This window comes from Amphiprion ocellaris, chromosome 20, assembly GCF_022539595.1.
Source record: "Amphiprion ocellaris isolate individual 3 ecotype Okinawa chromosome 20, ASM2253959v1, whole genome shotgun sequence".
Lineage (NCBI taxonomy): Eukaryota > Metazoa > Chordata > Actinopteri > Pomacentridae > Amphiprion > Amphiprion ocellaris.
Genome location: NC_072785.1, coordinates 27,755,665 through 27,777,648, shown reverse-complemented (window position 1 = coordinate 27,777,648; position 21,984 = coordinate 27,755,665). Strand labels below are relative to the sequence as shown.

The 21,984-nt window shown below is 38.5% G+C and overlaps 1 protein-coding gene across 1 annotated transcript in view; it reads left to right on the top strand.

Annotated features, from left to right (window-relative positions):
- atrn (attractin) overlaps positions 1–21,984 on the top strand; it is a 205,906-nt gene that overhangs the window by 88,425 nt on the left and 95,497 nt on the right. The window contains exons 21-25 of the mRNA XM_023271357.3: positions 2,186–2,238; positions 5,566–5,660; positions 8,652–8,730; positions 10,553–10,710; positions 20,878–20,939. Coding sequence (XP_023127125.1) covers positions 2,186–2,238; positions 5,566–5,660; positions 8,652–8,730; positions 10,553–10,710; positions 20,878–20,939 — 447 coding nt within the window. The remainder of the gene's footprint in view (positions 1–2,185; positions 2,239–5,565; positions 5,661–8,651; positions 8,731–10,552; positions 10,711–20,877; positions 20,940–21,984) is intronic.

The window sequence follows — 21,984 nt, the reverse complement described above, 5'->3', positions numbered from 1 at the left end:
TTCTCCAAGAGCCGATTTCTTTGAACTCTGAAACTTCACTGGTGTTTTGATCAGAAGAACCTAAGCAATGGAGATTTCAGTGTTATGCTTTTTTGGGATGATTCCCAATTAATAACACAAAACAGACCAGAAAACTGCTAGAGTATATGTACTTTAAGCCCCAAATTATTCATACACATGCCTAATTTTGATTTCTTATTGAATTTTTATTGGATCAGTTGTATTAACTAGTGACAAAGGAGAGTAAGACAACGTCTGTGCGTTTTTGTTCTTTTCTATGATTTATGTACTAAAACCAAGTCCTTAAAATCATGACAAATTGAGAAAATGCAACTTCTGCACCATTCACGATGCAATTTCTACTATGTTCAAGAGTCTTCTAACACACTATACATTTAGAACAGCTGATGCAGTAGTTCTTTAGTCAGTTAATAGTCAGATGCAGTTTATAGCTAAAAGCAAAGAGCTGAGTGAGCTTTCTATTAAGGTCCATCACCGAGAGCTGCTCATTGTGGCTGCTCACAAGACAAGGAAAGGCTATAAAGTCATATTCAAGGGTTTCTAAGTGTCAGTGGCAGAAAGTACAAGGCGTTCCACGCTGAGAACAATTTAAAAGGACATTGTAAAAAGCCAAAAGTAGCTCCTGCATTGGCAAGAATGAGGGCCACGAAGAACCAAGGTATCAACACCAAGACCGTCCTGATGAATCTGAGCTGTTGTGGTACCAACATGTCAATCAGACACTCTATTAGCAACTAGCCAGGATGATCCTTCATGGACAAAGACCAAGAAAGACTTCACTTCTGTAAGACAGATGCACAAAAAATCACCTGGACAAAGAAGAAAGCTTTTAGTCTTTAGTTCTGTAGTTGGATGAGATGAAATTGGAGTTGTTTGGACACAGGTAGGAAAGAAAGGAGAAACATTAAAGGCCAATAACACCATCCTTACAGTCAAATATGGTGGGAATGTGAAGCTTTTTTGGTGTTTTTCAGCCGATGGACCAGAAAACCTCGTCAAAGTTAAATGGCATCGTGAGAAACGAGGACAACTTTAAGATTCTAGAGAAAAACTTGAGGTAGTCTGCAGAAAAACTTGGACCATCGAAAAAGACAAAGATCTGAAACGTGCAACCAAAGTAATCGAAAACTGCTTAAAAGACAACTGTACCAACATTTTGGAATCCAGACCTGAATCTCATTCTAGGAAACTGAAGACCAGAGCAATGACAAGCTTTCCAACCTCAAAAAACCCAGAGATCCTAGCAAAATCTTAGTGAAATGATGCAGAAAGCTGGTTCGCAAGTAAAAGAAGTGTTTACATACTGAGAAAGGGTATGAATAATTTTTGACATGGCGTTTTTTTTTATAAAAATACAAACAAAAAAACGCACCAAAATGGTTTAAATTTCAAATTAATAGGTCTAAAGCGATGTCTTTTGTCACTTATTTATGTAGTTTCAATTCAAAAGAAACCTGTTGGTCAAATAAAAATTGACGAAAAATCTAAATTTAACATGGGAATCGATAATTCTGGGCTTAACTATATGTACTCTGAAAGCATTCAATGTTAGGAGCAGCAATGTGAGTTTGTTGGGATGTTGTTGGACTTTAAAACCCAACTCAGCTTCACAAGTATAAAAAAGAAAGTTTTATTTGCTAAATCTTGTAATGCACTCATTAGTAAGACAACAATCGAGAGAAAACTTAAGCAAAAAGTGCTGAACCACACAAAATTCAAGTTTTTAAAAAAAAAAAAAAAAAATGTTATTTCACAAAGACCTGCAAGGCCACACATTAATGTGCTGAGAGACTCACCATATCCTGCAGTTTCTTCCTGCTTTTGGCACACTGTAGCAGCAGCTGTTCATTAGCGCTTGCAGCTATATTTTCAGCACTTATCTTAACCCCGGCCTTCATTATCATAGGGCTTCCCGAAAATCCATTTAAAAAAGTTGAGATAAAGTTTCACAAATGAACGGTCATCAGTATGAAAATGAGGTTATTTTTGTCTTAAATTACTAAAGTTTTTGACAGCAGAGGGTTTTAATTTCAGCTTCTTTCAGTCTGTTTTCTGACTTTACAGCGTTGACTGTGGCTGAAGGTCAACACTTTTCACTCGTTTTCTTTTACCCCTCGTTTCTGTTCATCCATCCACCCTCCTCTCGTCTCTTCCTTCATCTCAGGTGTGAAGTGGAGAATCGCTACCAGGGCAACCCTCTCAAAGGAACATGCTACTGTAAGTGGAATTCCAATTACTAACTTCAGTGAAGGTGTAGGGCAAAATCGCACTAAGAAAAACACAGCGAGGTCGACTCTTCCGCTTGTTTCGGGGTCGATGCCAAGATGGTTACATGGTTCTTAAATCAAAGACGTTTGAAGCATTAAAAGAAAGGGAAAAAAAACAGCAGCCGGAGGAGACACAGCTCTTTTTTTAAAACAAGTCACAGGTGGGAAAGAATCGAAAGTGAGTTGCAGATGAAAGTGGATCGCCGAAGAATGCGGGGAAGCTTTTTGAAGGACCACCGTTTCTCTTTTTCACCGCTGCGATGAGTCACTTTGCCGAGGACAGACGGAACAGATTACTGTCTTGTCATTATTATTCTTGTCAGTTGTGATTTTGGAGATTATAGTGATGTCATGAGAGAAAGATCTGTGAGTGAAACCATGGAATCAGACAAGCTTTCCCGTCCCTCAGGCTCTCGCTCATCATTATTTTATAAACCAGAAATGTTCTGAAGACGTGGATTTGTAAAGAGTTCTTATCAGACAACTTTGCTGCTTCATCAGTCTCTTAAAGTGACGGCATTTTGTCATTCAGACGTAGGTTGCTTTGTGTTCCTCGTAGCTTCATTCAAATGTGACACAAGTAGAGAGAACTCAGAAATCTCTGTTGTACGGTATAACAGCATTACAGGCCATAAATCAGAAAAAGAGGAAACTAAAATGAATTTCCTTGATTATTTATTGTGCAAAAATGTAAATATCTGAACATTAAATGTACAACATTGTTCCAAGAGCCTACTGGATAAAAAAATGGTGCCTCTACATAATATAGATAATTCACTATTTAACTTTTTTATTTATTTCTATGCTCTGCTCTGTGTAAACACAGCCTGCAGTTTAACCGAAAACTCCCAGAATTTTTGTCAGGCGACTACAAGTTGCACTTGTGTCATTATTAGCTTCTCGGTTGTGATAAGTAGTGCAGAGTTTTCATTTTCTTGCAGAATTTTATTAGTGCAAAGAGTCTATTTTTGGCAAATTTTTAAAAATAAAAACCTACAGTTTTTTTTTCCATATTAAGCTTTTAAGCTTAGGTTAATTTAATATTCCTTACAAAACTGTAATTTGCAAACAAACTTGACCCATCATGAAGCTAAAAATCTGAGGATTATTTCTATTTTCACATTTGCTAGCTCTGAAAAATGGAGATTTTATTTTCTTTTAAGATAACAAACCTCATAAACCTGCCAACTACCTTAATTCAGACGTGGTACAGGCATGAAATTTATCTTATATTCAAGACTGAACTGTCCATCAAATAATCTATGAAACGTAATATTACACTAGTAAACACAAGACAAAAGCTAAGCTAATAGCAAGCTAACGGAACTGACCAATACCTACTAGCCTAGTTTATTCATATTTTTCTCAACACCAAAAATCTAAATGCTACTTTACCAAAAGTAAAATAAAAATATTCAGATAGCTGTGATGGAGCTCAGGCCTCAACCCAAAGATTGTCGCTGATTAACGATGACTCTCTGTAAAGAAAAGTACAAAATGTGACTTGAATTTAGATCCTGACTCATTATGTCTCCATGGTGGGGAAAGTGTATAGTTCTAAGTGACTTATAAAGTTAAGTGCATAAATATGTGCAGCTCTCTGTTGCTCTGGAGATGCTTACATGGATCCTGTTGCTGTTTAATGCTGGACGTATTTAATAAATTCAAGGAAATAGTCCTAAACAACAGGAAGCTACAAACTAAACTTCAGCTGAAAGTCATTATTGATTAGTCCTATTAATCTGAGCCATCTTCATCACAGTAAAGTTTTACTTTTATACACATTTTAAGTCGTAGTAGATGCAAAACTGTTGAGAAAAGTGCTTTGTGTGATGTTTTTGGACCAATATTGATGCTAAAATGTGGACGAAACGCCCCAAATCAGTTCACAAAACTCAAAGTTTAGACATTTGTGCTCATTTTTCCTTTAATGTGAACATTCAGGTCAGATTTGTGTCATGTTCAAAGTAAAATGTTGCTCAATTTGACTTTGGAAGATTGCTCTCATGACTTTTACAGAAAAGTGAGCAGGTTTATTCAGACATGAAGCTGTTGCATTAAAATGCTGTCAGATTTTCAGAAAAGAAGCCACAAAGAGCTCAGAGTAACACTAACTGTGCCGATTTGTCTCTAAACGGGGCTGAACGATGCTGCCCGGCATTTCTATTACCAGCTGAATTAAATGGTATCCATGTCTTGTGCCGAAGCAGTTTTTCTGTCTAATTGGCTAATTTCTGAGAATCAATCAAGCGTAAGTTTTAAATCTTTTGCTGTGAGTTTGTGCTGCTTTTCCAACTTAAATATTCTTTAAAATTGTAATCTTTAATGGAAATTATGAACAATTCCGACGAGAGCTGTAACAATCAGTCGATTAATTAGTTTGCCAAACAACAGAAAATGAAAGTGCGGCGACACTTTTAATAGTCATTAAGTTTTTGGGGTTATTTTTTAGGCTATTTGCTAAACATTTTGTTTGTAAATTGAATTTTTGAGCCAGAGTAAGCTTCGGATAAGGTCACCATTGGCTTGTTTTTGTTGTTTTCTGTCATTTCACACACAAATGAAGATAATCAATGCTGAAACTCATCATTGGTTGCATCTCTGTCAGTGTTTTTACATATGCAGAGACACACGGAGAAGAAAAACTGCCGCTTTCTTTGGTTTTTACAAAACTTGGCAAAAGTAATTTCTTGAAAATCTGTTGTAATATGAATGAAACTGCATTGTGGCTGCAGTAGGTGTGTGAAAAGTCCAAAAAATGAAAATGTTGCATGAAAAGGATCACAAAATTTTGGAAGGTAGCAGCTTAGTAAGTGGCTAGCAAATGGAAAAAGAAATGGTTTTTCTGTGCGGGTGAATAAAGCCGGGGAAAATTGAATTTAAAGTTTCCAGATCACCAGTAAAAAAGGTGTGAAACGCAGTAAGACATGATTTAGTTCACTCCAAGTAGCTGCACGTCTTTCCTGTTAGCTGTTCAGGTATTGTTGCTGTGTAGATCTCCAGCTGTAGTTTAATGCAGGCCGGCGCTCGGCCGTAGAAGCCATCCTCTGTCGTGACCTTCCTCACAGAACACGCCGAAATCCTCGGGTCCATCCAGGAAAGTCAATAGAATTTGGGGATAGAAACCGAACGGGGATAATATCCTGCCCGCAGCGCTGTCTCAAAACATGTTCTTGTGTGACTTTCAAACTGCACTAATCGAGTTATTCTTCTCCTCCTCCTCCTCCTTGTGTAATTCCCTCCACACCCACGCCGGCGGCTCGGTGGCTTCAAACAGACACTCTCCTCATCGACTACCAGTTCACCTTCAGCCTGTCGCAGGAGGACGACCGCTACTACACCGCCATCAACTTCGTGGCCACACCCGAGGAGGTACGTGTCGGACGGCGAATGCCCCGCCGTCGCAGCAGCTGTCGCTTTAATTAGGATTAAAGATTTTAAAGTCGCTGCCCGGTGAAGATGTTTTCTTCTCCTTGGGTTGTTGTCACACATTTGTTCCTGAGACTCTCCTCCAGATGTTTTACTGATCATTTAGGTGATGGGGATGGTTTGGTGGTTATTAAAACACTCCATAAGTTTGTTAACCCTCTAAACCTCAAACAGTTGCTCCTGTCACATTTTTTCTAACTGTGGGCTCATTTTTAACTGTAATATAATAATAAAAGTGCTGCACCTCTGTGGAAACAGAACAACCATGACTAGAAGTAGAGAGAACTCGGAAATGCAGTTTAACAAAGTTATAGGCCATAAATCATAACAAAAATAGAACAAAGTAGATTTTTTTTGATTATTTGTTTTGCAAAATATGAAAAATAAATATTTTAAAAAACAACATTGTGCAACATTTTTCTAAGAGGCTATAAATGTTATCAGTACTGGAGAAAATAAAAAAAGGTGCTACACGCTATTGATATTTAACTATTTATATTTTTATTTTGTTTTCCAACTTTCCCCCTATCTGTTCTGTGTACACTGCCTGCAGTTCAACCGAGAAGTTCCTCAATTTTTGTCATGAGGCCGTTAATCGCAGTTGAGTCACTAATGGCTTTTCAAATGCAACAAAGACTGCAGAATTTTTAGTTTCTTAACAAAATCTGATTAGTACAAATGGTCTATTTTTGGTCATTTTTAGAAAAGGAGACAAGTAGATTAAAAATTATTTTCAAGTTATTTTTTTAAGCTTCATATTCCTGACAAAACCAAAAGTTGTGAATGATTACACCCTTTTGAAAGTCGAAAATCAGACACTTCTTTCAGTTTTTGTAGTTTCTCGCTCTGATAAGTGGTGTAATTTTGCAGATTTTTATATATTTTATTAATTATTTTATTTTATGTATTTCTATTTTTAATATATATGACGATTTTAATGTGAGATTTAATTAATATTTAATTAATAAGCTGAAAACATGAAGATTCTCTATATTTTGTTTAAAGATGCCAAAACTTTACCTTAATCTTACCTTCTTGTTTTTTATAGATAACAAAGTGATTAAATTTTTTTATTGGACAATTTTAAGCTGACATTTACTCAATATATCTGACAGAATGTAAATAGCTCATAATTTGAACCCATCAGAAGGCTGAAAATCTGAGGATTCTTTATACTTTTACAGTTTCTGGTGCTGTTAATGAACAAATTTGGGTGATTTTTTGTTAAAGAATAAAAAATCTTTAGCTTTTTTTTTAAAAAAACAAAAAGATAGTGATTTTTTGACAATTTTAAGCTGATGTTTAGTTAATATATCTACTAATGAACTGTTAATTGCTCATAATTTCATCCATCAGAAAGCTAAAAATCTGAGGATTCTCTACATTTTTACAGTTTTGGCCCATATATATTGAAAATTTTCAGGGATTTTTATCGTTTTCTGATTACAAACCCTTACCTATATATTATCTTTTCTTTTAAGATCATTTTTTAAAAGGCTAATTTTAAGCTGTTATTTAATTAATATATCTGAAAGAACCGTGAATTGCTCATTATTTCACCCATCACAAAGCTCAAAATCTAAGGATTCTTTATATTTTTTTACAGTTTCTGGACCTGGAGTTTTTCTTTTTAAAGATAACAAACCTCTCAAATGCAGCAACTAGTTTTGGGATTCAGAGGGTTAAAATGGTGCTAAAGTCATATATTCCCTCATTGTTAGTTCCTTATTAAAGAAAACCGTGCTGCAATTAAAATGCTTCAGTATATAGTCATAAAACATTCACAATGAGAAATTTGAATTTAATGAAACCTACAACTGCATAAATCGAAATGTATTACATTTCTGAAGTAGAGAATGCAAAACCAGCATTTATGAAAACCACAAACCACATGTTTTCTGAATAATAAGACACAAAACAAGACTAATTATAACACACATATTGACTACTACTCCCTCAGCAGTAAAAGTTAGTCTTCCAGTGCTGAGCACAGAGGAACTGGAATGACATTACACTAAAGAGTAATGTCCTGACATGAACTAGCCCCATCACACAGTCTGTCACACACATGTTTCCCCTGCAAACAAAAGCTTGTCCAGTCCTGTTTACCTGGACGCAGCATCTGGAGCCCAAACTGAAACGCAAGCATCTGATTAAACGTTCCAGATGGTATTTTTCCCCTGACGAAGCTTCTGAAAGGGTTGCAAATGCAGAAATGCGATGTTAGTCGGCTGAAAATTAATGCGTTTTTTAAGCCGCGCAAAGTGACATCTTCATCATGTTTTGTAATTTCATGTATGTTCAGTGAAGATGGGGCAGACAGATGCTAGTGAGAAGTTTCACAATTTAACAGCTGGAATATTTTCAAAATAAAAGACTCAGCTCATCTGCGCTGAAACTAAGCAAATGTTAGTATTCATTAATGATCACCCTCCTTTAGCTGGCAGTTTACATTAATTAGAGCTTCATCTACATCAGTTTGACGTTATCAAAGCTTCACTTTCAACGTGTACTCGCTGTGTTCATCAGTGATTCCCGGTCAAACATTTGATTTGTTAATTCGTCTTCCATTAGCTGTGCAAATATGCTCTCGTCTGCATTACAGTAGCTGTTTGTGCAGCTGCAGATCAGAGATTAAGGGGGATTAAAGTCCCTTCTCTGCATTTACAGTAAAAATAAGAGGCACTTTTTGACCTCTTAGAATCATTTTGGTTCCTGCTAATAAACTATATTTGATAAAAGTAAAATATTTAGCTTCGTTAGCTTCTCCTGTTTAGATGCGATTTCAATATCTCCTTTCTTTTAAATGGTTAAAATTGACTTAATTCGTTTTTAATTTATTGGTTTTGTGCATTATTTTTTTTCATTTTGTTGTGTTAAATTGTGATTTAGAAATATTCCACTGAATTTAACATGTCTTCACTCTCTCCTCAGCCAAACCGGGATCTCGACATGTTCATAAACGCCTCCAAGAACTTCAATCTCAACATAACGTGGGCGACGAGCTTCACTGGTAAGTCTCAACAAACACTTTAAATTAGTTGAGTTTAACCCTCTTAATCCTAAAATCTACCGGCGGGGTTTTTGATAACACAATACCTTTTTAAAAAAAATGCACAAATCACAGCATTAGAGCATCAGAGCTCGGAACTGTAAAAACAAACAAAAAAAAATTGTCAGATATTTAACTTTCCGACAGTCCTTGAACTAATCATCTGTTAGATGCAGGTTTTTAAGAAAAAATAAGCAAATCTAAGCCTGAAATTGGGATATTTCATCCAAATCAATGTCTTATTTTTAAAAAATTATTGAAAATGAATGTCTTCAATGCAACTGAGAAGCCAGAACTGACTCATATGAAACATACGTTGATGATTAATTTCTTTATGCCGAACTTCTGCACAAGTTTAACTCTCTGAACTCTCTGAAACCAGCTGGTGGATTTGAAAGGCCTGTTATTGTTATAAACAAATGACCAAAATTGCACCATTTTTCAGAGAAGTAACAGAAAAAAACTCTAGATTTTTTGACATTCTGATGGGTGTAATGATGTGCAACACCTGGTTCTGTCAAGAATATTAAGTAAATCTAAACTTAAAACCATAATTTTAAAAAAAATCACTTAATTCGTCTCATTTAAAAATTTGTCCAAAATTCACCCTTTGCACGAGCCAGATTTTGTAAAAAATTTAAAAATTCTGCACTCATTGTCACAACCAAAAAGCAGTTAATTAGTCAGATAAAATCAACCGTCACATCACAGAAATTGAGACGATTTGGTTGAACTGCAGGCAGTGTTCACACAAAGCAGAGAAGAGACTATATGGAAACCAATTAAAGAGATTATGGGTGAATTAAAGACATTTGGTTAATAAAATAAATGCAGCATGGCTCCAAATCAGTAAACAGAGGTTGCTGGAAGATACATTCAGCATAGTGAAACATCTTTCTACAGATGATGTACAGACACTCAGAATTTTCCAAATGATTGCAATTGGCCATAATGACTCAAATACTGTAATTCTGAACAATCTTTGGGTAATTTTGAACAAGATATAAGTAACTTTGAACAGTTTTCTCGTCATAATGAAAGATTTTTGTTACTTTGGACCAATTTTCAGTGAATTTGGGCAATTTTGTGTTACTTTGGACGGGTTTTGTGTTATTTGACAACTTTAGACTAAAAGGACTTACTGGATCAATAAAATAAATGCAACATGGCTCAAAAACAGTAAACAGAGGTTGCTGGAAGATACACTCAGCACGGTGAAACATCTTTCTACAGTCGCTGTGCAGAGTGGTGGGAAAAGCATCCAGTTTGCAGAGATCATAAAAATGCAAATGGTGCCCAGGCGTCTCATTTGTAAACATACGCTGCTTTTCTCAGACAAAAACAAGCCGTTGGAAGATGTCACCTCCGGCTCTTTTCACATTTCACATGTCAAGAATAACTGACACCTTAATAATGTGACGGCAAGGTGGCAGTTTGCTGACACTGGATGTGAATATTGCTTTTTAAAAAAAAGTGCTTTTCAATAGGTTGTTATATAAGTCTGTTGCTATTCCAGAAATTTAGCAAGCTTTGGATTTAAATTGTAAAGTAATGCAGGCATTTAAGAGTTACTGTGTCAGTTAAAGGCTCTTATATCTTCCTCGTGTCCTTATTTGTCTGTAACAAGTGTTTATTTTGACCTTTTATGATTTTTCTTTCTCTCCCTTCTCCTCCCCCTGCTGCCTTTTCTTCATCGACCTATTGTTTTTATTTTCCGTACTCTCGTTTCCTTCCTCCACCTCCGTCCCTCCATCCCTTTATGTTTCGCCTTTCTGTCCCCCAGCAGGCACCCAGACTGGGGAGGAGATTCCCATCGTCTCCCGGAGCAACATCAAGGAGTTCAAAGACAGCTTCTCCAACGAGAACTTTGACTTCCGCAACAGCCCCAACATCACCTTCTTCGTCTACGTCAGCAACTTCACGTGGCCCATTAAGATTCAAGTAAGCGAACTTCACAAAAAAAATCATTCTGCAGACCTGATTTCTGACTGTTGCACTTTAAATTTCACTCCTTCCTACCTTCATCTGCACTATGGGAGATAGATCTGTGTAAAAATTGTTCTGACAGCTGAAATCCACAACAGAAAAGTGACTCATTGCTCGTCTTCACCGTGCGTTACATTCATCTTAACTGGCCAAATGTATTTCTGACAGACACAATAACAAATTCAGCCCTGACGTCTAAGAATCGGCATCCATTTACTGGCTTGTTTAACATGGAAACAAAAGCTGATTGGTTAGATTTGACTCCTAAAGTGTAAAATTGAGACGCTTCCAGCTTGACAGGGTTGGAAAGTAGAAGTGATAGTGGCGTCCGGAAGCTTGGAATTAAATGTGACTAGAGAATGAAAAAGGAGAAGATAATACCGCACTTTAGCGAAAGTTTCAAACAATCCTAACAGGTGTGCGTCGCTGGAAATTTACCGAACGTAGCTTTAAACTCCTGCTTCTTCAAAGACGGGAGGTAAATAACCGAGGTTTCCTGCCCCCGGTGTGCAGGAGCCTTTCTGTGGTCTCGATGTGGCTCCCGGGCAGCAGCGGGTTGTGAATGGGACGCTTTATCTGCTCGCCCGGTTGCCGGCGGCGGCGTGTTTGTGCAGCCGAGCCACAATCGTGGGGCTGCACTCGGTGAACCGCTGCCATGTGGACGACGGAGAGAAAACCGTTCCTCTGCAGTGCAATGATACAACCAGGTGGATTTACAACGGGATTAAAGTCATTCAGTCACTTCATTTACTGCAAGGATTGTTTTCAAAGTGAACAAAAATACACTGAAACTCTTTAGTATGGAAATACAGTTTATATCCACTTACTTACACCTTTTATCCTTCTTATCTGCCCGTGCAGTGGGAATCCACTTAGAGTTATGGGAAGTATATTTACATGCATTCAGTTGGCAGACACTTTTGTCCAAAGCGACCAAAGCAACGTACGAATACCTGACTCTGAATGTTAAACAGCGTCTAAAAAAGTCGATAAAACTGAGCCTGAACACCTCATTGAAGATTTTCAAACAAAACCAGCTTTGTAGAAATAGAAATTATTTCAGGGGTGATGTGTTAGACTGCATTAGTTTTAGCAAAGTGTGTCTAATAAGCTATTTTTCTGTTTTAATGTCACCAAAATGTGGAAGTTTTTGATTCTACATGGAGGTTTTAAACTGTATGAACTTCACAAGTACCCTAAAACTGTTTCAAAACAATACATTGAAGCTGTTAAAGTTCAAATTTTACCTTGTTAACATGCTTATATGGTGGTTTTTATATGCAACAAGAAGTAAAATAAGCAGTCAACACCATGGCTGAGCATTTCCACCTTAAAATCACACTGTTCAATGACTCAGTAAAACAAAACCGTCCTGTGTAACTTGCAAGGTTGGACTTTCTGCATCATTATTCTTCTCCAGAATCGGTTTCCAGTTCTAACATTTTAACTTATATGTCTTAATTACTTCAATATTATTTCTCATTGTGCAGCTTTGAGTTGTTTTACCGTGTTTGAGCCAAGTTTTAGGTGAGCTGGTGTGCTCGAGTGGCAAAGATAGTAGCAGAAATTCATAGATCTGCACATTTTAGAAGAAGAAGAGCCTTTTTAAGGCAAAAATTTTTTTTTTTTTGGAAAAAAACATCTAAATGTGTAACTTTGATACACAAAGACGAGTTTTTAAGGGTTTAATCAGTAACCAGAGATGGATCAATTAGCTTATTTATTACTGATGTAAATAAGGGTGAGTTTGTCTGATCACAAAGGCAGTTTTTGGACTTCTTAATCCAATCAATAATACTAAAATATGTATACAGCACATTTAAAACAACAGACATTAATCCAAAATGGAAAATGTGCAAATTTACCACTCAAGATTATATATATTAAGTTTAAGACCCTACAGTGTTATTTATTAACCAATAAAAATAACAAATATATGAGTTAAGGTTAAAACACAACAAAATAAGTCATCAGAAAAACAATGAATCAAAAGATTCATAGTGGGATTATACAGTTTTCAGCAAATATCAGTTTTTCATAATAATAATGATGAGGATAACTTAATTGGTAAAGCTCCTTTCAGAAGCAAAGTTACAAAGTGCTTTACAACACAACAAATTAGACGAGAAATTAAAACTAATTCACAAAATAAGACTGGAAACATGCAATATAAGGATAAAGTTCTATTTTTTTTTTTTTTTTTAAATTGTGTTTTTCAGGTAGATTTCTAGAGTTCTAAGAGAAGTACATGCATCATGTGATAAACTGTGGCAGCGGTACACAAACCTGATGCAGCCAGTTTGAAAAACCTTACACTGCTTTATGTCAACATCTTTATACACTACTGTTCAAAAGTTTGGATCAGTTAGACATGTCCTTATTTTTCTAAGAGAAGCAATTTTTATCAATGAAGATAACATTAAGTGGATCAGAAATACAGTCTAGACATTGTTAATGTGGTAAACGACTATTCTAGATGTAAATGTTTAATGGAATATCTCCATAGAGGTACAGAGGAACATTTCCAGCAACCATCACTCCTGTGTTCTAATGCTACATTGTGTTAGCTAATGGTGTTGAAAGGCTCATTGATGATTAGAAAACCCTTGTGCAGTTATGTTAGCACATGGAGAAAAGTGTGAGTTTTCATGGAAAACATGAAATTGTCTGGGTGACCCCAAACTTTTGAAGCACATGTGGAGCTGCTGCTCACATCATTAGCGACTTTGTTTTTCAGTTAGACTTCTAGAGTTCTAAGAAAAATGCATGTGTCTTGTGATGAACTGCTGCAGCGATACACCATCCTGATGCAGCCAGCGAATGTGCCGCTGCTGGTTTGGGAGCGTGAGGCGCTCTGGACCTGACTTTTTGTGCAGCCTGCCCCGGCTTCCTCCCCAAACACTTCTGGAAGGGATCTGACTGGTTGCCCCGACTCGAGCTCCTTCCCCCTGCCCTCCTCCTGCCCAGAGGGGAGAGAAATCCTGCCTCCATCTTCCATGACCTGCCTTGTGAGGGGCTTTTCTCAGCTTCAGAGCTCCAGCTGCTGCCAGCCGGGCCTCAGGAGGTCTCCGGTACCAGCCTTCCCCCTCCTCCCAGCCTCCTCTGGTCCACCTCACCTTCTGTCTTGCTGGGTGGGATCTTATAGAAGATCAACCCCCTGCTTCTTGAAACTAAATCACACCGTGTCATTTCCCCTCCTTGTGCACTCATGGAGTTTAATCTTCGTCAGCGAGGTAACATTTTCCACTTTCTCTTCCTCATTTTTTTCCCCCATCTCTTCCTAATAACAGCCCTTCTTTCTTCTTATTTCTTCTGCCTTTTTTCTCGCTATCCTCGCCTGCTTCTGCACGGCTGCAGGATGTGTGTGTGTTGTCGTGGGCGGCGGGTCCTCCAGTGTTGGCAGGCAGAGATCAGAGTGTTGGAAAACGGTTCATAAACAGCAACTGAGAAAGAGCAAGGGCAAAGTGGAATGTTAAGTTGAAACACATGCTGCATTCAGAGTGGGCTGTGTGCAAGCTAAGCTCTCGCTCTCTCTGCAGGCTTTAACAGAGCCGCCTCACTCCTCGCTCCACACCACCTCAAGGTTGCTTCTGTTTGCTTTTCACGTGGTCGGAAGTCGCATTAAAACGGCTCGCTTCCACTTGTTGCGTTCGGCACGAAACAGACGAGGGATTCTCCCACCTAGAGCACCACGGGAAGGCTGCTGTAACTACTGCGACCCGGGCAAAACGAGATCTTTAACAATGGTCAAAGTGAATTCTGTGACGACTTCATCACCGGCGAGCGGCTCGGATCATCAAAGCAGAATCAATTCCAGCGGGATTAGTCAGCGAGGAGTTCTCACACCCCCTTTTTTCCCCCTTTTTCCTCTCTCCACCCGTTCCCGATGAAGAATAGATCTGAATTTAATGATGTTTGTAATGAAACGCAAATCCCAGACTAATTACATTAAAGAGCTGTGATCTCCTGTTCCGTGCCTTAGTGAACATGTCATGATATGGTAGAGATTAGAACAGCCTCCAATTTAATAGCCCGCTGTGGAGTAGCAGCAGCTGGAGCTATCAGCTGGCTGGGCTGCTCCGCTGATCGCTGTGGACCGCTGGAGTGTTTATCTGGGCCGTGCACGGCTGCCTCATGGGTGTGTCTCAATAGCGACCACACGGAGGCTCAGAAACACGAGCAGCGTGATTTTTACCAGCCGCAAATACAACCCAGAGTCATTATTTTTAAAGAAAAGAATTCAAATTTGAACAACAAAGATGCCATGCATGTCATCAACAATATACAGAATGAAGTTTTGCTGTTGAAAAAGTAAAATTCAAATGAGAATATTTAAAATAATACATTCATACACACTTAATTTTTAAATAAAATGCAATCTGCTGGTTTTTTCTTTTTTTTAACTGTTGATTGTATTTTATCTCCTTCATTATACTAGACAAAACAAGGTGTAAATAATAAATGAGAAACATTGAAAATCTGATTTAATTTAGTGATAATTAGTTATAAATTAGGATTCTGCGGGAAGCAATTTCTGTGTAACTATCTCTGATTTGCCTGAAAATATTATAGCACAAAATATGGATATTTACGAAGATATTTGTGAAATTTTAGCTTGAAATATTAAATTATTTAAATAATAAACCTGTTTTTTTGACACATTGAAATTTGAGGCTATGTTTGAACAACAATAGCTCAGGAATTTAAATTTTTTAATATTACTATTCTTTAACTATTTATATATTAAAAATACATCTATAATTAAAGTGCTCTGTAAATAAAGGTTATTATTTTATTATTTTTATTTTATTTTTATGGCAAGTTTAAGTTGTCAACATTTGAATTCTGATTAGTCCTAAGTCAAGTTCAAGAGTTCTTTAATGTTCCTACATTTAAGTTATCTGCATTGTCCTTTTTAGATTCTTGAATTAACTTGAAACCAGTCAGAATAATGTTGTAGATACCTCAGATAGAAATCTGTCTACTCAGCGTGTAATTATGGATAACTTAAATTAGAGTTTTCACTTGGTGAAATGACACTGCAGTTATCTTTAGTCAAGTCAGAAACTATGGCAAGCAGGAGGCAAATGTGGCCATGTTTTCAAACGCACTGACAAGCTGTTTTACCGCTGTTTATGAGGTAAACGTTCTGGTAAATTTCTCTACAAACTTCTTGCTAATGAACTCCCTCTATTTCACCTGGTTTTCTAATGATTTTATCCACCACTGTAGCTGCCATTATTCCTGCTAACACTGTTAAAATGCTTCAGTGGACCAATATCTAAATGAAAGACCGTGATTGTGAAGTTTGAGATATCTGCAACTATGATTTTGATCAGTCCAAACCGAATCCCAGTGAGCTTTAATTGTCATTTTGACTGGTCAGAATGACGTTACAGTGATGTGAAATAAAAATCCAGATGAGTTCCACTGTAATTATGGCTAGCCACCATGACGACATTGATGTCAAGGATTGAAAAATGCAAAAATATGACAATCTGTTGCATTAGTCATTCTTAATATCGAATTTGCGTCCAGATGCCTCATGTTTGTCTGAAAATTCAATTATTGGGCTGATTATGAGCATTCAAGATGGCTGATTTGTTAATAAATCTATATTTCATTGCATAACTTGTGATACAAATGATACCTTTAAATTTAAGCTGGGCTGCAGTAGAGTTTTGACCCATACCAGAAAGTGTTTGAAGATGAACTCAAACTGATTTTTCTGCTCTCGCGCTAAAGTAACATCATGTTTGTCAACGTTTATTATGACTAGTATGACTAATAATTGTGTTGAAGTACAGGATAAAAAAATGCAAAAACACCCACGGAGCATTTCTTACACACTGTTGATGCAGCTAAAGTACAAAGAAATTATGAGACATTTTAATCAAAATGATGTGTTTATGTGTGTGATTTTAATTTTGGATAGTCAAAATGGCTTGTAATAAATATCAGCACCAATCTGCTCATTAGATGTCAAAGAATTTCACTGAAACACAAAAATGAGAACCTTGTGGAGCAGCTAGAGTTAGATTTATCATTAGGAAATCATAAAAAACTGTATGTAATTGATTCAGTTTCATAGCTGGTGTGACCGTTTAGTCTGAACTTAAGAGGATGGCTGCCACACTAGTAGCATAACTAGATTCTTCATTAATATGCAGAATCCTAGAAATAGATTTGAACATATTATCATATATAAAAATAACTGCTTCTGTTCAAATTAATCACGTTTTCTATTACAGTCCCCAAACTTAGAAGCTACAAATCCACAGTATCTTTTTGACACACCATCCAGCTTTACCACATTTAAAATTCTGCGTCCTGCTGTCCTTTTTTTCCTTTTTCTTTTTTTTTTTTTTTTTTTTTTGCTGGAACCTGTTGAGCAGCCCTCCTTTAGCACTGATAACGACACTTTCCCTTCAAAAACTCCAGTGTGGTTCAAGCGTCTGTCAGAAGCCATTAAAGGCGGAATATTTCCCGTCTTAATGCCCGGCGGCAGGCTGACAGGCCCCGCTGCGAGAGCCTCGGCGGCCCCCTAAAAGCCACCCTCTGCTGGGCGCATAACGAGAGCGTCACCCGGGCCTCCCGCCGCCGCCATCAGCCTGCCTCTCGGTGACAAAAGCGCCGCACATGGCAGACACTGGAGATTAGCCGCTATAATAACTGTTATCGCACATCTCCTCGGAGTGACAGCCAGCTTGTACTCCTCAAAATGGACTCAGGGCATCGATGACACGACGCTCAAGTGCAGTTCATTGGGGTTTTTATCTTGTGGTAAAGAAGTCAGCGTTGTCTTCGGAAGAGAGATTTCTACATCTCTAATCACCTAAATGGCTTTGTTAGGCCGCCGTCGCAAAGCATGGCGGGTCTCAGCGCAACAGCTGACAAGGCTTCTTTGATAATTCTATGCTTTGCTCTGTAAAATAATCGCTGCCACTCACAGGTTCATACAATCTCTGACAGCTTTATTTTTTCCCTTTTAATCCTTTCATGTTTTTTTTTTACCTCCCAGTTACATTCATGAGCACAGGAAGTAAAATGTTCCCTCCAAACGATTTTCTCTTAATTGCCAATACCTGATTGGCTTCTCAGAAACTCTGAATAATCTCCAAAAATTGCTCTTTAGCAGAAGATTTTTTTTTAAAATCCTACTTATACTGAAAAAAAAAATAGGAAGAGAAGCAGACAGAAAAGTGGAGCCACAGGGAATTATGATGTCAAAAAGAGAGTGATGAAAAGAAGAAAAAACAGAAAATGTTGTCCAAACTTTCCAACACATGGTTTTCCATTTTAACCCAGCTGTTTGGACCTGCCTGGGTATCAGCTGGTGTTTCTTGAATCTTTGAACACTGATCTGTGGGATCTTAGGATTGTTATTTTTCAGTATTTCCTAATGTAGTTTAAGTTTTAGTTAACCTGGACAGAAGTCAACTAAATAAGTATTTTATTCATTTAAAAAAAATAACACTTGTTCCCTCTAGCCTCTGAAATTTGAGAATTTTCTGCTTTTTTTTCTTATGTATCTCAATGAAATTAACCTATTTGGTTGCAGCGTGACATTCAGTCCTAGATCTTGGATGGTTGGTTATTTTTCAGTATTTTTTTGATGCATTTTAAGTCTTATTCAACCTCGACAGCCTCCATCACTTAAAACCAAATCTTCAAGTATCCTGACCAAGATATGGATCATTAATAATGGATCTAAGGCGTCTATCCATCCATGTTCTTCTGCTTATCTGGGGTCGGGTCAACAGGCAAAGCAGGGAATTTGAAACATTCTTCTCCCCAGCAATGTTTTACAGCTTTTTCTAGGTCGAGATGAGGCCAGATGAGATATGTAATCCTTCCATCAAGCTCTAGGTCTAACCTGGGTCTCCTCCCAGTTGGATGTGACCAGAAAACCTTAGTAGGAAGTCACCCAGGAGGCATTTTAATCAGATGCTGAATCACCTCAACTGGTACCTTTTGGTGCAAAGGTGCAACAACCCTGCTCCAACCTTCTAATGCTGTCTCTAACTTCCACAATGCTGTTGATGCTGCACAAAGCTTTATGCCCATCTCACGCTCCATATTGATGTCACATGTGAACAAGATCCTGAGATCCCCCTTTGTTTGAGGTAGCAACTCTCTTTGTTTTGGGCAGTGACCCTCTTTGTTTGGAGCAGCAACCCCCGTTTGTTTGGGGCAGCAATCCTCTTCGTCTTTGGCAGCAAGCCCCTTCATTTGAGGCAGCAACCATCTTTGTTTGGGGCACCAATCCCCTTTGTTTAGGACAGCAGCCCCCTTTCTTTGGGGCAGCAACCCTCTTTGTTGAGGGCAGGAACCGTCTTCATTTGGGGCAGCTACCCTCTTCGTTTGGAGCAGCAACTCACCCAAACCCAGAGTTAGCAATCTAATCCACCCTTTTCTGGCAAGAACCATGGCTTCAGATTTAGAGGTCCTGACTCCTGGCTCCCAACTGTCCTAATGTGCTCTGAAGCCAAGAGAATCACATCATCTGCAAAAAGCCGAAACACATCTCTGAGGATTTCAAAACAGACACCCTCCTTATCCTGGGCATACCTCAAGATCTCATCCATGAATATCCCAAACAGGATTGGATACAAGGGGGGCAGCCTTGGCGAAATCCACCATCCACCGGACACATGTTCCACTTTGTGCTGAAAATATTCAACATTACAGGAATAGTCTAGCTGCCATTAGCTGTTTAAAACCATAAAACTAGCCAAGTAAGAGCATTCCAAAACAATAACTTTCTAAGAAATTTCTATAAAGATGTTATAAAGTGTATTAAATGGTCAAAAGAGAAAAGAATTGATAATGAAAGTAACTTTTGTTGTGGTAAAGATACTTGCTAAAGCCTCACAGTTGATGGTATATTTGACATCTATTAGCTTGATCTCGACAGCATTAGTACCACTCACTGTTCACTTAGGTCAGTTACCGACCCATATCTACGCTGATGACATCTTTTTTCCAAGTTTTCTCTGTGCACATTGGCACCCTGAACACAATCTCCAGTGTTCAACAGTCTGGAGCAAAATGACCACACTGAGGATTCGGCGCTCAACAGTAATCAACAGCAACACATTAGCGATCCAGATGGTGCTGACTACACAAGTAAATTAGACCCCGTTAGGCTGTTCACAAAAACACACACACACCCCCTGTCAACTCACCACAGACGCCGACGCTTCCCGCCCAGTCGTGTTCTTGTGTAGAGTCACAGTAGATTTATTCACAGCCTGACCTATCAGGGGTTGTTTCCCATGCATGTACTGTAATTCTCCATCACATATTAAGTATTCATAGACTAATCTGACATGAACACAGCTGGGTTTTCCAGCTTTTGTCGTCTTTTTTCCTCTCTCTTCCCCCCGTTTTTTTCCCTGAGGAATTGTATGCAAATCCCGGCTTTGCTGAGGAATAATAAGCAGGAGCGGTGATGAGTTCTGGTCCAAGGTGTCAACCTCGGAGAAGAAGCGTGTGAGGGGAATGTTGCTCTGGGCACGAAGCTGCAGTACCTCCGAGCGGCCAGAGAGGGGCAGTGTTGTGTCATGGCAGGAACGGGTTCGCTGTGAGGTGTTTTTGGGGGGTGGTGGGGGGTTGTAGGCGTAAGAAGAGGAAGAGGAGGTGGTGGGGAGGTGGTGCGCCAGTGCCAATGTTACCCTTGGCAACCTTGATTAAGACAGGATGTCGTTAGCACAATTGCTCTTGTGATGATTACATAGTGAGGATTTCTGCCCACATGTGCAGGAATGAGGGGCTTTTTTGTGCAGGCAGTGGGCAGCTGAGAGGCTCGATTCCTCGCTTGTTGTCTCTTTGACAGACGTGTAGTCTGGAGCCCAGATAAGCAGACAGACTGGCAGTGTTGAGAGTAAGAAGTTGTGGGTACAATAAAGGAAGGGAAAACAATAATTGAATGTTGTGCACACTGCAGAGATATTATGACACAGAATCTGCACAGTGTGTTCATCTGCCCTGCTTCTGTCACTTCCACAAGGTCACGCGCTCGTGTTTATGAGCGTATAATGCTGAGCTCTTGTTTTAAAATCGCCCTTATTAAAGCAGATTTCTGATTGTCCTTCTTTTCTCTGTTTTTGTCTTTAACAGATCGCCTTCTCGCAGCACAGTAACTTCATGGATCTGGTGCAGTTCTTTGTCACGTTCTTCAGGTGAGCAGCTCTCCTTCAATTCACAGATTTGTTAAAGAAGCGCCGCGGCTCACGAAGTCTAAAGAAGCTGCTTAGATGTCGGCGCACGCAACGTACACGTGTGCAAACCTCGATTCCATTATTTCATTCACCCACATCACACATGCACAAACCCACTCAGTTCTTTTCTTTTTTCCCTCTAACCTATAGCATCTCTGTGGTCTGCTGGAGTAAACAGAGAAAATAGACCTGCTGAAAATCAAACTGCTCTGAAAGATGTGTTTGTGTGTGTACTTTAACCCACTCCAGTATCCCTTGAAAATGTGTTCACATCTGAGTCAGCAGCACATGATTTATGCCAGTTACCTTCCCTGCAGTGCTGAGGCCGGACACACACACAGTGCAGAAGGATGACTCTGTGTTTTTGTGGCTGGTATGTTGGTGAAACATGTTGCTTATGGATTTATACACCAGCAGCATTCTCATCATGAGGGTGGATTTCGTTTTAATGTTTTTGGTGGTAGGCATAAAGCAAGAATCTGGGGCTCCTTTGTGCTATCTGACAGATTTCTATGCACCAATTTGTTCCGTTTTCTGCATTCATTTATAATAAAAATGTCTATTTATGTATAGAAAAACACAAAATTGAGGAATATAATGCAGTTAGGCTTTCAGGCGTCTGTATTGCTTTCAAATACTTCTTCTCCTCTATGTCAGTTTGTCTCGTTTAATGCTATCCCTGCTGATTCAACACACATATAGATACCTGATTTAGCATTCTGTTCCCTTTTGTGGCTTTTGTTTGAGGAAATAATCTCTTTAAATGGGCTTGGGGCATCTTTTTAAGTCATTTTGATTCATTCGTGCACCGAACCCTGGACTTTAAGAGATCAGATGTGTTTCAGCAAGATTTCTCCACATTCAGAGCATATCACACATATCTGTTTTTAAGAGACCTGTGCCTATTGGGAGAGTTTCTGCACCTATGAGATCTTCTGCTAGATTATCATCCCAAAAACAGTCAACTTAATGACGTGAGGTTGCTTTGAATTGCTGTGAAGTTGAC